This window comes from Panthera uncia, chromosome D1 (assembly GCF_023721935.1).
Source record: "Panthera uncia isolate 11264 chromosome D1, Puncia_PCG_1.0, whole genome shotgun sequence".
Classification (NCBI taxonomy): Eukaryota; Metazoa; Chordata; class Mammalia; order Carnivora; family Felidae; genus Panthera; species Panthera uncia.
The window spans coordinates 107,147,781-107,163,057 of NC_064808.1; the positions used below are offsets into that span (position 1 = coordinate 107,147,781).

Below are 15,277 nucleotides of genomic sequence, written 5' to 3' on the forward strand. Positions count from 1 at the left end.
CGGCACTCACATTAAGTGCATGTTACCACAATTTGAATTGTATGGGAAACAGGCATCCTTTCCGCAGAGTCTCTACCTTTACAGAATTTGCTCATAAGGCAATTGTGTGGGACTAATGAACGACAGTTTGGCAATTCTGGCTTTCCCTGGAACTGTCAGAATTGATGTCCAGTCTTAGGTCTCTCCTCAGATCAGGCCGTGAAGGCTTGAGCTGTTGAACCTCTTTTATGGCATTTTTGTCTCGTTAACTTGCATCCTCTTTGAAGTGCTAGAAACTAAAATGGCCACAACTTACCCAGTTTCTGAGGCAAGTGATTCAAGTCCGGCTTCTAAGTGTGATGGTGAGTGAGCGTGCACAGCAAAACACTGAATTTAGAAACTTTGCAATGTGCTTTTACCTACTGCAGTCACAAGGCTGAACACCAGCTGGCAAATTCTCAGTTGGAACTCAGTGACCATCTGTTGACTGAACTGGCAAATACACGTAGGCAAATCATTAGCATTGGCCGCTTTTCACAGTGGGAAGAATGGAAACCATGTATAATGCCTGCTGAATCTTCAAGAAATGCAGACAAATGCAACATTTTTTTTTTCTTCTTCATGGGCAGCTATAATTTGAAGCATCTTTTAATCGTAGGCAAGAATGAAAAGTGTAGAATTTCAAAGGGCAGTGGAAAGTTTTCTGTTTTCCTACAGGAGTCACCATCTAGAAGGCAAGGGAGGACGGGCCTATGGATTCTAAAGGGCATTATTTTCCCCTGGCATGGAGGCATGCAGCATTGATACATTTACCATGCACATCTTAGTTGGTGAGGGCAAAATACTTGGTCCCCCCAATAAACACCAGCATCTCTGGTAGCAAACTGGGTAAGTGATTAAGCAGATCACGACCAGGGGATCTGTGTACTCGTGTGTGTGTGTGTGTGTGTGTGTGTGTGTGTGTGTGTGTTCTAATCCCTAGTCCAACAGACTGTGTTCCCAATCATGGTGGGATATCCAAAACTAAGCTACCTATAGTATCTTTTCATATGGCACCAAAAGAAATGAAGGCTATTCATAAACAAAAACATCTCCTTCCAAAAAAGTTAAAATTAAAAAAAAAAACAAAACGGTGTATCAATCTGCTGCAACTCATTTCTGGAAAACATGTGAAACGTTTATTCACTTGAGGCCAAGCACTGCCTAGGCATACTAGCTCTCAGCTTTCACTTTCTGTACTTTTAAGTTTTTCTAATGCCCACATTAAGTACTAATGGTTGACTTGTTACTAACACCAAAAACAGACATCAGCTTTATTTTCACGCACAACATGCAGCAAACCCTTTGTTTCTAAACCTTCTACGTAGACTTGAATGGATGAATAAACACGTATCGTCAATCTTCCATAAGAAAGTAGTTCCTTAGGGATAATACGTTTTCTCACACATGGATTTGAATATTAAGTTTAATACATCGGCCCTAAAGAATCCTTTGAAGTGGAAGGAACGATTTGGCCTACACAGAACTCTGCCGACCCTGACACAGAACTAGACTTGGGCCAAATGTCCTGTGAGGCTGGGGATGGTGTTAAATACTGAAAGAAAAAGTCCAGTGAAAGATGTGTTACTCTGATTCCCATTCTTAGCACTTTCCCTCTGGCCACGCCATTGCTCTGGGGCCCTGAGCGCCTGTTGTAAACTAAGCACCGTGTGCTCCGTTTCAAAGGTTTCGCTCCTGTTGCCATGGGTTCCTGCAAGTGGACGTCAGCAAATCCAACTGAGCCTTCTGTTTGTCAAGATTTCAGTTACTGATCAAGTTTGTTTGCAACAGTTTTCTTTCAAAACATCGTGTGTGTGTGTGTGCGCGCGCGGGGGGGGGGGGGGGGATGACAGAGCATTTGTCTTATTTTAGACACAGTCTTGCCAACATTTTTAGAGAAGGCAGAATTTGAATGACAATGATCACTGCTGAATAATAAAAGATAGGAGACTAGTTTTTTTTGTTTGTTTGTTTTTTGTTTTTAACTTGGCTTCAAACATTAGGGTCAAGTATATAACTTCTTATATACTTGGCCAGGGACAGTCTTCAGATATGATCCATTCCTATGCTCCCTAGAGATACTAGATACCACGTGTATCTTTAGAAGGGGTATTCTCATCTAACAGCTATTTAGTAGCCAGTAAATCTGTATTAACTAAGTTATTATTTGCTCTAAACAACGTTGATCAGTTTTGCTTATTGCACAGTAAAGTCAAGAGTATAGCAACTGTGTAATATAGACATAATAGTAAAGACAGTATTTTGGTAGCAACGTATGTAACTTTACTACGCAATAAATAACTGAATGATGGCAGGTATCTACTGTGGGGTAAAGCTGATTGTATTGACGGTAAAGTCAAGGTAAACACAGTGCCCCTTTTCTCTAAACTACAGATTTCACTGCAGTGCTGTCTACAGCATGTCTTTTAAGACAACCTTGAAACATTTCCCAGCCAGAGGAAGGACTTTGCAATTGTTTCTGGTTGCGAAAGGTACTGGAGAGGGAATGAGAAAGAAGACCAGGATGTGGACAGTAGTAAAAGTAGCACTGTTCACGTGAAAAGAAGACTGGAGACAAGTATCAGGGGGTGGGGATTAGACGGGGTTGATAAGATACGACAGGAGGTTTTGTCCTCTTCTCTCACAATGAGAACTCAAAGTCTTCTTTAGAAGATGACTTTGGAAAACAAGTAACTATGCCAGGGAGATTTAAGTTCTTCCGCTGGTCAGTATTTCTAGTTTATTTACTGTAATTGCTTCATTTTATTATAGCAGGATCCACAGATGCCACATTCAACAGCATCAGTAGCCCTAGCATCCTCCTAGGACCTAAAACTCATTGAATCTATGTCAACGTCCAATAATCCCAACAACCTCTGAGCATAGCTACTGGCCTTCTGTCACTGAAAGCTATCTGTAAACCCAGCAAACAGAGTCTGGCATAAAGTCTCTTTGAACAGAGAGGAACCTCTGGGTGTTATTCTCTAGTGTAAAGACAGGTGCTGGTCATCCCTGCTGAAATATTTTCTATCCCGGACAGAAGCGGTCTCTGTAAGGATCCTGACTGCATTTGTTTTAAAGTCTAAAGACCCAAGCCCTGGCTTTCCATCATGATTCTATACGATACTCTTCGTCTTTTCTGTGACATTTATTCTGAAGCATTGGGACCAAACAGCCAGGTTTGGAAATGTGAGACTCCCAACATAAGGTCGCTAGCCGTTTGTCTGCATTCTGACACAGAAGACTAGTTTTCCTGTTTCTTAAAGTCTCATGTTGCCCTATGAACCACAACAGCAGAGTTTGTGAAACTTGTAACTAATGACAATGAAACAGACAAGTCTCACTGTATCCAGAAGTATTAACCTAAACACTTAAAAAAAAAAAAAAATAGAACCTATCGGAAAACAAATAAGGCAGAAAGGTTTCAAAGACACTCTTGATATAGGTGTGCCTTCTGGATCTTGCTGTGATAAATTCAAATTCTTTTGGATTTGATTCTACAAACTAAATCATTCATACAGAGGGGGACTATCAGTCCATCTCTTTATTAGTTTGCCTCTGTTCAAACACAAGGATCCTAATGGAATAAGAATGATAATGTAAGCCTAATGACACCCTCCCCCCGCCCTGCCCCGTAACCCCTCTCCCCACCGTTCCCGTGGAGCAGGGCTGGGAGTGGGGCAGTGAGGAGGTGAGAGGTAAGGTGCATGCTGGTTAGCCCTTAGTGCCCTTCCAGTATTCGCCAAGACAGGACAGAATGCCTGTGGTTTTGGCATGCAGGGGCCAGCTTGCTCAGGAAATTGTGGCACGGATAAAACAAAGTGCATAAAGAAACTCTCCATCCAGGAAGTGGGGTCTAACAATTGACTCATTAACAAGATCCAGGGAAGGACAGGAAAAGGCGGGGGAAGCCAATAGCTGATGATTATACAGTTCCAGACAGACGAAGGCCTTGAGCTCGTCCCCACACAATCCCCGTAGTGTGGATTTGACAAAGTGGCACATTTAAGGGGGGTCTCTCTCTTGCCATCAATGGGAGTCAGGCGCACCCGTATCTGAGGGCCAAATGCAGTCCTTGGAACTTGACTTTATCAGCAGACACAAGACAGAGGACAAGGAAGCTACACCCACAGAGAATTAATTAAGAAAAAGCGACATCCGGTGAATGTGATCAGTGGTCTGAACACTGACGTATGTATCACCCACGGCTGCCGTCTCCCCGTCTATTTCTCTTACGTTACTTATGTTAGTGCTTTGAGAGCTAGTACTTTTGTCAGGAGAGATTTCTTTGCTGTGTGGCTTCCCTGCCATCACAAATTTTTACACCGCATCATGCAAAATACACCCTCCAAGACCGAATACCCTGAAGCCAGTTTAGGTTTCTGAGTGGTTGAAATATTTTGGGGGAGAGTCTGATCATGGGTAATTTATTTGTTTGGCTTTCTCCCTAAACATTTCTCCAGTGTCATGTGGGCGGGAGGGATGTTCAAATGAGCCTGACTTCACAGTGGCCAGAGTCCATGCCCAAACTGGACTCGACTGGCTAATTTCTGTTCTCTCTCCTTTGAGAACTGTCCCTTTGGACATACCATGAAAGCCCTCACTAGTTATCACGGTGTTGCTTGCAAACACAAGATACTGGTTTAATACAACCTTCCCGGGACTAGTATTTGTTTCCCCTATCTGTGTTACCCCCCCCCCCCGCCCCCAAGACACACATCCAAAGCACGCTGCAGTTCCCTTGTCAAACCAATGAAAACAATCATGTAATTTTTATATTGTTTTCATTCCTACTGGGCTCAGGTCTCATTATTTTCATGTTTCAAGGGCTTACCAGAGACATCATTTTTCAACACCAGGTTCGTGGTTAAGTCCTTTAGCAAAGATTCTGACTTCTTCTTGAATCTGTGCTTTGTACGAATCTCTCCTAAGCAGCAAGCACTGAGACCAGAGTAATTTGTCAGTTGTCATTTCTGACTCCGGCTTTGCTCTAGCCCCAGCGATTCAACAGCAGCCTTTAATTGCTTAAGGAAAAGAGGAAATTCTGCCTCCTGGGCATAAACATGTGAATCCTCTATGTCCAGGACCAAAAGGGTAAAAAGGGCAGGTTTTACCAACATTTCCTTCAGAATGAAAGTCTCATCTTTAACACATGTGGATTAATACCATAATGATTATGGTATTAATCCACATGTGTGATGCTTTGCTCATGACCCACACTGCAGGGGTCTCTGTGTGAGCAATTCTACATTGTCATCAGGTCTGATTTTACGGATCTTACTTAGGCCACACTCCCTTTGCAATGGGCGAGAGTGTGACTGGAGTAAGCACCATAGAGTCAGAGCCCAGCTTTCTGGCCGATAGCAATTGCATCTATAAACAGATGCGGTTACAGAGTTAGCACCCATACAACCTCACGGGGATCTGAAATATAATGATGCCGTGATAAACGAAACACTGAAATGGAAAAGAAAAAAAAAAGTGGTTTGTTAGGAAAAGGTTGGTTTTCTCTTACTCAGAAACTAGAGGGCAGGAAGAGTTCGGAAAAATAATGAGAAAATGTAGAATTGTTAACTGACAAAATGAGAGCGCAGATTTTAGTGACCAGACAAAGTTGATGAGACACAGAAGTGCGGCTACCCACGTTTTCGGCCCACTGGAAGCAGCTAGTGTTCAACCAGTTTGGTTTTTATATGGCCTTAAAAGGTATACATGTCAACTGTGATTAATTGTTCCAAAATTAAAAAAAAAAAAAATTACCTGACTGTTGATCAAAACGTATGAAATGGAGGAAAAGAAAACGGACGGACATGCCACGTTCACACACAAAACCAAACACGTCTGTCGGGGACATCAGGGAAGGTGGAATACTATAACAACACATGTTCTATTGTTATACTATCCCACCCACCTTAATGAGGAACCCTTGGGCGTTGCTACTCCATAGCCTTTCGAATCCAGATTTCCTCCCACTTTCATCGTGTCACACGGCTTTCGCTGCTCAATGTACTCGTTCATAGTGGACTCCAGGAGGAACGCAAATTTGCCCTTGGATTTGCGCACACGAGCCACTCCCTCAGCTGTAGTCCTGGTGAACACGGACGGCTCTGCCGATCGCATGTAGGTCCACATCTTTTCGTACACTGCTATTTTTGATCTCTGGAGGAAATTAAATAAAATTAAGTACAGGAAAGAAGGGAACAACATGTTAATATCGACCGAACCCACATACGGAGAAAGCCTTGTTAAGTACTTTTTTTTCCCTTGTCCCGTCAGTCCAGTCTCGCCTTGCTAGCATTTTGCCCTCCAGCGAGGAAACTGCCTGTTCCAACTATTTTAGGAAATCACTGAAATGGCAGACATGTAGAAGCCATACCTGGAGGAGCGGGCCTGCCTGTCATAAACAATTACCCTCCTCAAGCGCTTAAAGAGCAAAGTACTATTATTTTTATTTTTAAATGTAGAATGCCATAACGAGAGTTCTGTCACATTCATGGTAAACCGGAAAAGGGCCAGATTAGACTTGAGGTCAGCTCTGTAAAACTCCTTTTAATCCGGCACTTGAATTGTAGCAAATGAGGAGTGTTACTATGCTGTGCCATTTTTGTCTTCTCTCGTGCTTCAGAGTTGTACACGTGAAGCATTCTAAGTCGAATAGGAAGAGCGGTCCGGACCAAGTCAGTGGCAGAGGGGCACAGGAAGACTGGGCGTAGTGGTGGTTCACAAACCAAATGACCACAGCGCAAGGGTCAAACTCTAGGTCCACCCAATGTTTTTAGACTTTTTCTAATAAAATCTCCAAGTAGCACATACATTAAACTTAGAAGTGATTCCTTCTCTCTCTGCAGGTACACACTTCAAGTTAGAAACGTCATGGAGATGCAAAGTACACTGTAGGGAATATAGTAACTGTCCAGTAACGTATGGTGACAGATGTCAAGTGCAGTTGTCATGATGAGCACTGAGTGATGCATACCTGAAACTACTGTAACATTGTATGTCAACTACACTTCCAAAAATAAAAAATAAAAAAAATATTTTCAAGTAAAAAGTTAGAAAACCTGAAAAATAAAGAAAGTGATTCCTGTTTTCCTATTAAATATTTTAGAGAGTTAGTCTTTCTACTACCCTGACTTCAGCCAAGAAATTTATTTTTGTCCATTTGGGCTCCATCTAAGTTACTCCCACTACTTAATTTATCTAGATCCTTGTGCTGGTATCTGCATTCATATTAGATCTTGTATCCATACAGACATTTCAAATGGAAAAATATTTCCAGATGAACTCAAATGTCCCGGAGGGATATATTTAATGAGTCAGAAAAGCCTGCCTCGTATTTGATGTTTGATAACACAATGATGCTCAGAGTTTTCTGGTACGAGTGTTTGCCCACTAACAAGGTGTTGACCTTTTTTATCTGGATCCAAATAAAAATTAATGGAGACTTCATTCAGACGTAAGTCTAAGCATGAGAGCAAATCCTGAGTACCATCTATATTCATTGTACATTGACCTTCCTTTGTTATCAGAATATAGAATCTGATAAATGACAGATTCTCAATTATCAACAAATATCCCGAAGAGCAAACTTAAGAAGACACGTTTTTGGGGCAAAAATCAAATGATTCAGGTCGACAGAGAAAGATGTTGATAAAAGTTGGATTCAACATTTTGGTTTCAGAAGATGGGAATTGAGTACTCAGTATCCTATGTAACAGTTAAGAGATGTGTATTCTGGAACACTATAAAAAACAGATACTTTATGCCAATGTGTAGTCAAATGGTGATAAATATCAAGATGGAGAAGGGACATCCTGTATTATCCGATGGAGTGTGTTTACGTTATTAACGCTTAAACATATCTCAGTGGCACAGAGCTTGTGGGGTGTGTGTGTGTGTTCAGGTAACATTGGGTTACTTGTGCCTATAGAAAGCCACACACGAGGAAACTGCATGCCGACACTAAATGAAATAGCAAATATTCTCTGTGGCTCCAGGACAGGGGCGGATCTGGACTCAGAACCCTCAACCTCGGGATCCACTAAGGAGGCCATGCTGCTTGGCCCCCTTCATCTGTCTTCAACAACAGACCTGTCTTCCAGACAACTAACTCTTCCATTTTATGAGTTCTGATGTCTGAAAATCCTAAACTGTCTGGATCACCGGATACAGAAGTCCTTAAGCATTCATTCTGATAATTTCAACTGAAAGAAATGTTGGCAAATAACATGTTTTAGGCGTATAATCACCCTAAAAAATACGTCGACTTGTGAGTGTCACCGAAAAAGGTACAGAGGTCCACATACATTTATACTTCATGGATACTACGTTGAAAACAAAAGAAATAAAACCTGGGTATCGTTTTCACTGAAAAGTGTTCTAAAATTTTTTAAGAACATGAGAGTTTGGGTGGTTACTTGGCAGTTTTCCAGTCAATGTCTGGCATCTTACTCGAAGGGATCAGAACCGCTAAACAAAACTAACACAGCAGAGTGGAAAAAGAGTATTTCCAGGGCTTGACAATGAGGAAGACAATTACAGAGTGCAATGAAATAGTAAAACAAATGATTCCTTTTTAAAAGAATAAAGTACCTTTAGGCCACTGATATTTTTTAGAAGTCCATTTGTACAATATTCATGTGAGGAAAATTACTGCGGCATTTGTTTAAATACATTGAATTACATATACCTTAAGTGCAAAGGAAGGTAAATTAATTCCTTTAAAATCCAGAAGAAAGAGGAATCCATATGTAGTTGTGCCAAACTTAGCAGGCCTTATGTATAACAGAAATTGTAAAGGTACAGCAGCCCGGTGGGAAATTAGACAAATAATGAAAGCAACTCTTTTGGGGGAAAAAAAAATTACACTGTCACTCTGTGAATGTTTAGGAATTCTGATTCAGAGTGAAAGGCGCGTGATAGATAAGATCATGTTCACATGGTGAAGGGGGTGGCGGGGGTGGGGGGGACATTCAAGAAGGGAAAGACGGAAATAACATCCCTGTGCCTTATCTGTGACCACAAGAGGTGTCTGCTAAGGAGTGAGGGTAAGCAAACCTTTATACATTTGATGAGACAGGTTAAAAGGGAAATTTCTGCAGACCCAGCAAACTCATGAATGCAGTGATAATGGGATTTTAAGTCCCTAAAATCTTCAACTGTCACATCTTCTTAAAGATTAGGTTTGGGGAGTGACTAGGCTCAAGGTAAGAAGCAAAGATAATACAAAAGTCATTCTTTGAGCTTAGAAAAATAATCTCAGATTTATTTGTTTATTGTGAAACTCCATGAATAGGAGGCTTACTTACTTAAAGCACTATTTTATTACTTGAAATCATTCTTGGAGTTTTAAAACTATGCTGTGCTTTTAATTTCTCAAAAATGAAGTATTCTGCCATTCCTGTTTTTTAAGAGAAAATATGTACACATGTCACGCATTATACTTCATATGTACATTGTTGTCAGGTGAATTATTTCCCGCTTCTAGTCGCTTATGCAGCATGGCTGATGTTCACAAGATTTGATAATCTTATAACCCCTGAGAGAGTAATCCACCCCATTTACGCATTCGTGGTTTCCCCGATGGCTGAAACAGCCACAGTGTAAAATCTGCGTTCAAATAAAAAAGCAGCATGTGCAAATCAGGTGTATAATAATGTCTCAGTACCTACAGAGAAGGCTGTCGGTAAGTGACAAATAGGAACTCTCTTTAAACGCCTCTATGTGTATGCTGAACTGGGAGCACAGAACACGAAACATACCAAGCTTCACAATGAGGCACGCCCAAGGCAACAGGTGAATTCAGATGTAATTTTCCCCCATGGCCTAATTCTTTCTCCAGTTGATTTTAACTGCAACATTTTTTGAAGCCCTGAGTACAGGTCACTGCCCGAGGCAGTTCAGTTCACTGCCTGAGAGATGTACCATTGCTGTGTTCCCGCGAGGAAACATTTTCGACAAGGGCAAAAATACCCTTCACATTCTGTTTCCTCAACCCGTCAGACAAAATGGTTTATTTAAACCAGGTCATCATCCGTGGGAGAGGAGGGAGAGCACAGGGTAGGAAATGAGTTCCATTTTTATCAGAGAACCCGAGTTTATGCATTCCTGAAAGTGTGCGGTCAGGGAATGGGCTTTCTTGTCCCATTAGGGTTCAGGCAACAAAAAATACCTACACTTCTAAGAAAATCTTTCCATTTTGAAACTGAAGTGGGGTGGGAAAGAAAGGAAACGGGGCACAGTGATTGCACAGCCTGTGTGAAAGGCTCTGTAAATCCAGCAAACAGCTTCCCTTAGTCCTGTATTTCTTATCAACATACTCTCTTATCTACCTCACCAGTTTTTAGAATTTGGGACACTTTAAAAAAATTCCATAAAGATTAAAAATAAACGTTTTCAGGGTGCTTGATGCTCGAGAGCTTTACAGGGAGTTATTTATGAAATTTTTTTTCAGGGAATCAACATGACCTTTCTTCCTTTATCACTCAAGGCAGGATGATGAACCTGCAAATATTTGCCTGATTTCCATGAAAATCAGTCACCTTTTTCCAGTAAAATGCAAGTGATAGCACAAACTTGTATTCTATTTTGATGCATACACGTAATGGTTTCTGGGCACAGTCACTGAATTTTACCTACTTACTTTTGGACGGAAGCAGTTACAAACTTAGAGATTTCCGGCAAGGTACTGAAATTATGCTAAGATGTGTTAGAGCAGTATGTTTCTATCAGTAACTTTTAAAGACTGGGATGTACTCAGTAAATTTTAAAAATCTGCTTAGTTAAATGTATCCATAGAATACTGTTAATAAAATCTATTGCTATGACTATTATTTATAGTTTTAGAAAAATCTGCAAATACTTTCTCATTACCATAAATTTTTCATTATATCTATTGGCAATGCTCCAAATTGTTGATGAAGACACTGTTCACAGCCTGGTTTCTTTCTTTTTTTCTTTTTTTAATATATGAAATTTATTGTCAAATTGGTTTCCATACAACACCCAGTGCTCATCCCAACAGGTGCCCTCCTCAATGCCCATCACACACTTTCCTCTCTCCCCCACCCCCCATCAACCCTCAGTTTGTTCTCAGTTTTTAAGAGTCTCTTATGCTTTGGCTCTCTCCCACTCTAACCTCTTTTTTTTTTTTTTTTTTGCCTGGTTTCTTTTTTAAACAATGCCCAGTGATGCGTCTGGCAGAATTTTTGTGTGGTTTGTTTTTAATTTAGTATTATGTAAACATCTGTACTTTATAAGGATAACACAATCAGATCTTTGTACAAAAAGAGAAATCTCTTACTGAACTCCAAGCACATGAAACTTAAGGCCAGCTTAAGGATTAGGGCATTTTGTTGTTTTTAATATTCAGGCTGAGTGGGAAAATGATAAACATATACATTTAAAATGACAATGCAAACTTTCATGTCCTATACACGTAAGCGTGAACTTCCTTTAAAGGGCGATCGTTATTTTTACACAAAACCTTAAAAAATAGGGAAATCTGTCTTGTCTTCTGAATTACTAAGTATCTGTCACTAACCAAATGAAATTACACATAAAATGTCCTCATTATTACTTTGGTAAATACTTGAGAAAATGTCACTCTGACTACCTTTTAATGATTTGGTTTTGAAATCACAAAATGAATCCTTATCTCTGACCAGACATTACCAAGTATGTATCTCTGGATTAAGTAGAAGCAGAGTAAAAGAGTTTCACCGATCAAAAATTCATCCTCCTAATGGAACAAACAACTGAAAGACAGAAACAAAAACCCCCAAATACCTGCCATCCTGAGGGAAAACAAAAGGGATCATAGCCATATGTAAATTTCTAGCAGTGTGAGCAATTTTATCCACAAAGCAGAAAAGTCAGCACAAACAAAGCCCTACAAAGGTGTCCAGAACGTAACAGTTCTCTTACCATTATCTTGTGAGGAAGCAAACATATTGCTTTGAAATCCACTGTTACAGAATAGATTATAGACTATATATACCTCATAGAAGGGAGTATAACCTGCAGTTAAGGGTTTCAAATGTAGCACGTTAAATTTATTCTTAAAAAAACAAACAAATCTTACGTTCATTTTTACGCTCTTAACCCCAAAACATACATAAATTCAATCTTCCCAGATGCAGTATCATCAAAGCATTACCAACACTGGAATCCTTTGGATAAGTTACATTATAAAGTTGTTTTAATTACCTTTTTGTTGTCACTTTCCCTTGAGTCTTTCTTGTCATGGAATAAATCAATTAGATTTTGCAAATTAAAGTGATTGTAAAATCCAAGTAGCAGTATTGGCATTAAACGTAGCAGTTCCTACTGTGTGTGTAAAACCTACCATAGCTAGAGCCCATAAAACGATTGTTGGCAAAAATGGCCTGAGCTTCAAAATTACGAACATTTCACCGTTGGTTTTTCCCTTAACTTACTCTGAAGAATTCTTTTGTTGACCCTGAATCCAATGTTCCATAGGCAATTTCTGTTTGTTTGGCCAGGTCTTCCGCACTTTCTATGGGGGAGACCATTCGCTCTACCGTCAGGAAAGCAGCGAGGTTAGCGGTATAAGATGATATAATGATGAGCGTGAAGAACCACCAGACACCTCCAACAATCCGACCTGAGAGGGATCTGAACATGGAGAAGATAATGCACATTTTCCTTTCTCTAACCAACATAGAGAAATAAAAGAAATACCATCGATTCCCAATGTACGTTGAAAGCAACAACCGCAAATATTATTTCGTTTTCTGTCTACTCAAGAATGATTCTAGCCTTCAGTACAATCTGATGCCCTTCATGGCATAGTGAATTTAGAAATGCCACTGGCAAGATGGAAAACGTTTCCTTTTTACTGTTTAGTCAGCAGAAACATGGGACTTAATGCATTTCCTTCAGGTACAGAAAAGGAACACGCACTTAAATCCAGTGATACCCTCCTCCCTTTACATTTTAGCATCTCTGGAATTAGGATGCAGCCTACAGGCCAGGAGATAAAACACAGTCATGTGCTTTAATGGGCAGCATTATTTCTCTCTCTGTGGTACCTAAAATAGCAATACGTCTTAACACTGGGAGAGGTCTTAGATTTGACACAGTCTGATCACTACCCTTATGACAGAACCTGTGATTACCTTCAGTCAGAACCCAGCCAGGGTGGGTGGGGCATGTGCCAAAGTGGCACCTGCCATTGGCTGGGCCAGATGATGCCTCAGACTGGTCTCAGAGGGACTGCAGTCGAGAGGGCTGTTTTGTTAGTTTGAGATTTCCTTTCTGATAATTTCATTTGTGAGCGTTACTGATCTGAGTGGAGGATGGGCTATGTCCTAATGCATCTTCACTTTCCGGTGTAAAAATGTTCCCTCTGCCACTGCCAACGTGAGACCTGAGCGTGTGACCTGTCAAGGGACAGCAGGACGGCATTAAAAACCGATGCTAACCTTCCAGAAAAAAAGTTCTCTCCTCATCCTTTCCCTGTTATCAGAGATGTGTGGGTGATGTGGATGCAGAGGAAAAGCGACGATGGAATGAATTAAAAATCCAGGTCATTTTCATAATTGATATCACTCCGTGGGACCATCAAACTATTTAAAATTCCTGGGACAAATTGTTTTTAAACAATTTTGCAAAGTAAGAAACAAATTTTCATATTTTCCATGACATTTCTAGCCTTAAAATTCTCCCTTTTTTATCAGTATTATATTAGTCGCACTTGTTGGTTTTAATTTGGCATTTGCTTCATCCTGGTTTTCAAAACCATTACTTGATTTACTTTGCTTTCTTTTCATTTCATTAATTCAGAGTTATTGACTCAGGTGCATATGTCAGTGGAATTTAAACACATTTATAGTTTTCCTGGGTCTTAAGGAACATCAAGTGACTTGTGGCTAAAATGTCTCCTTTTGAGAAAGCATACATTTCTTAAAAAAAAATCTGTATATTTGCGATGATGATATAAGTCACTATTTAAATTCAATTCTTAGCTTCTCCGACTTTCTGCTGTTTTTTTTTTTTCCTAGAGGAGAAATTTGGTATTTTTCTTGTAATGGGAGATTAGCTGCATTTTTGGCAAACATAACTGAAAATGTCTTAGTGGCATCCAAAGGAAGTGAGGCATGAATCCAGAGATATTGAAAAACATCTCTATTGAACTAACACAGCACATAGCTGAACTCTGCCCACGGCTTGTATTGTTAGATAGAACAATGTATACCTGCTACCCACTATCCTGACTCAGGTTTTCAGTAACTATGTGGCAGAAATCTCCTGTAAGGTGCATGGGATGTAAATCAAGTTCGAAATTAATTAAAAAAAAAAAAGTGAACAGCCATAGTCACAAAGAAATTTAATTTTGAAAAGGAGACAAAATGGAAATGAATTCCTGTTCTTACAGTTGAGATTTTTGGCTCCATCTGTCAAACCAGTGAAGGAAATATTAATACCGCAGTGCTTTTTGAGGGTTCTCACGGGTAGCATGTTACTTTTCCATCGGGAAATTTCATCTTTATGAGGTTTCCACATTCGGCGCTAAGTTGGAGAAGTTGGCCGTGAATATACTTAGATTAATTTGGGAACTGCACGTTTTTCGTTATGTTTCAAGTAAAGCTCTGCTTCCAGGACAAGAACCTGGATAGAGACGTTCTGCACGACACGAAGGATCACTGGGGAATCGGTGAAGAACTGAGGTTCTCGGACTCACCTGGGTGAAATGTCACATCCTTGCTGCATGAAGGCACCCAGGGAAAACCAGAGGCTGTTAAAGATGCCAAACTCATTGGGAGGCTGGTCGCTGGGTCCTTCCTTCCCATCCTCCGGCTCTTCTGTGTGCCACTCGTACGGACTGAACCTGCTAACTAGGAATAAGACCACGCTGACACCAATGTAGGCAAAGACTATGCACATCCAAATCTCATAGGCCAGAGGATCCAAGAAGGAAAACACTCCTGGTTTGGATTTCTGAGGCTTTTTGATCATGATAGATATGCCCAAACTCATGAAGGGCTTAGAGAAGTCAATGACCTCCTCTCGGACCAAAGTGATTGTCAGAGGGGCGATAGCAATCTCTGCTTTCTAAAAGAGAAAAGACACATGAAAACACATAGGTTAATGCATTTTGTGAAGCTTTAAGGATGTGGGCTGGGGCAGAGGGGGAGCCCTAATTGCCTCTCCTTATGGCTGAATTTCTGAATTTCTTGGCCAGAATTGCTACGTTGCAGCCTTTTCTGTTTCCTTTGGAATGGTGCCACGGACTCAT

The 15,277-nt window shown here is 40.5% G+C and overlaps 1 protein-coding gene across 3 annotated transcripts in view; it reads right to left on the bottom strand.

The window, feature by feature from the left end:
* The window catches only part of GRIA4 (glutamate ionotropic receptor AMPA type subunit 4), a 394,136-nt gene that overhangs the window by 33,146 nt on the left and 345,713 nt on the right, over positions 1-15,277 (bottom strand). For 2 of the 3 annotated variants that reach the window (XM_049614164.1, XM_049614163.1), the window contains exons 11-13: positions 14,723-15,093; positions 12,456-12,654; positions 5,930-6,177 (exon numbers count right to left, since the gene is read on the bottom strand). In XM_049614164.1, the coding sequence (XP_049470121.1) occupies positions 5,930-6,177; positions 12,456-12,654; positions 14,723-15,093 (818 nt within the window). Of the gene's footprint in view, positions 1-5,870; positions 6,178-12,455; positions 12,655-14,722; positions 15,094-15,277 lie in introns of those variants that run through there. The other variant, XM_049614162.1, reaches the window with a different exon arrangement.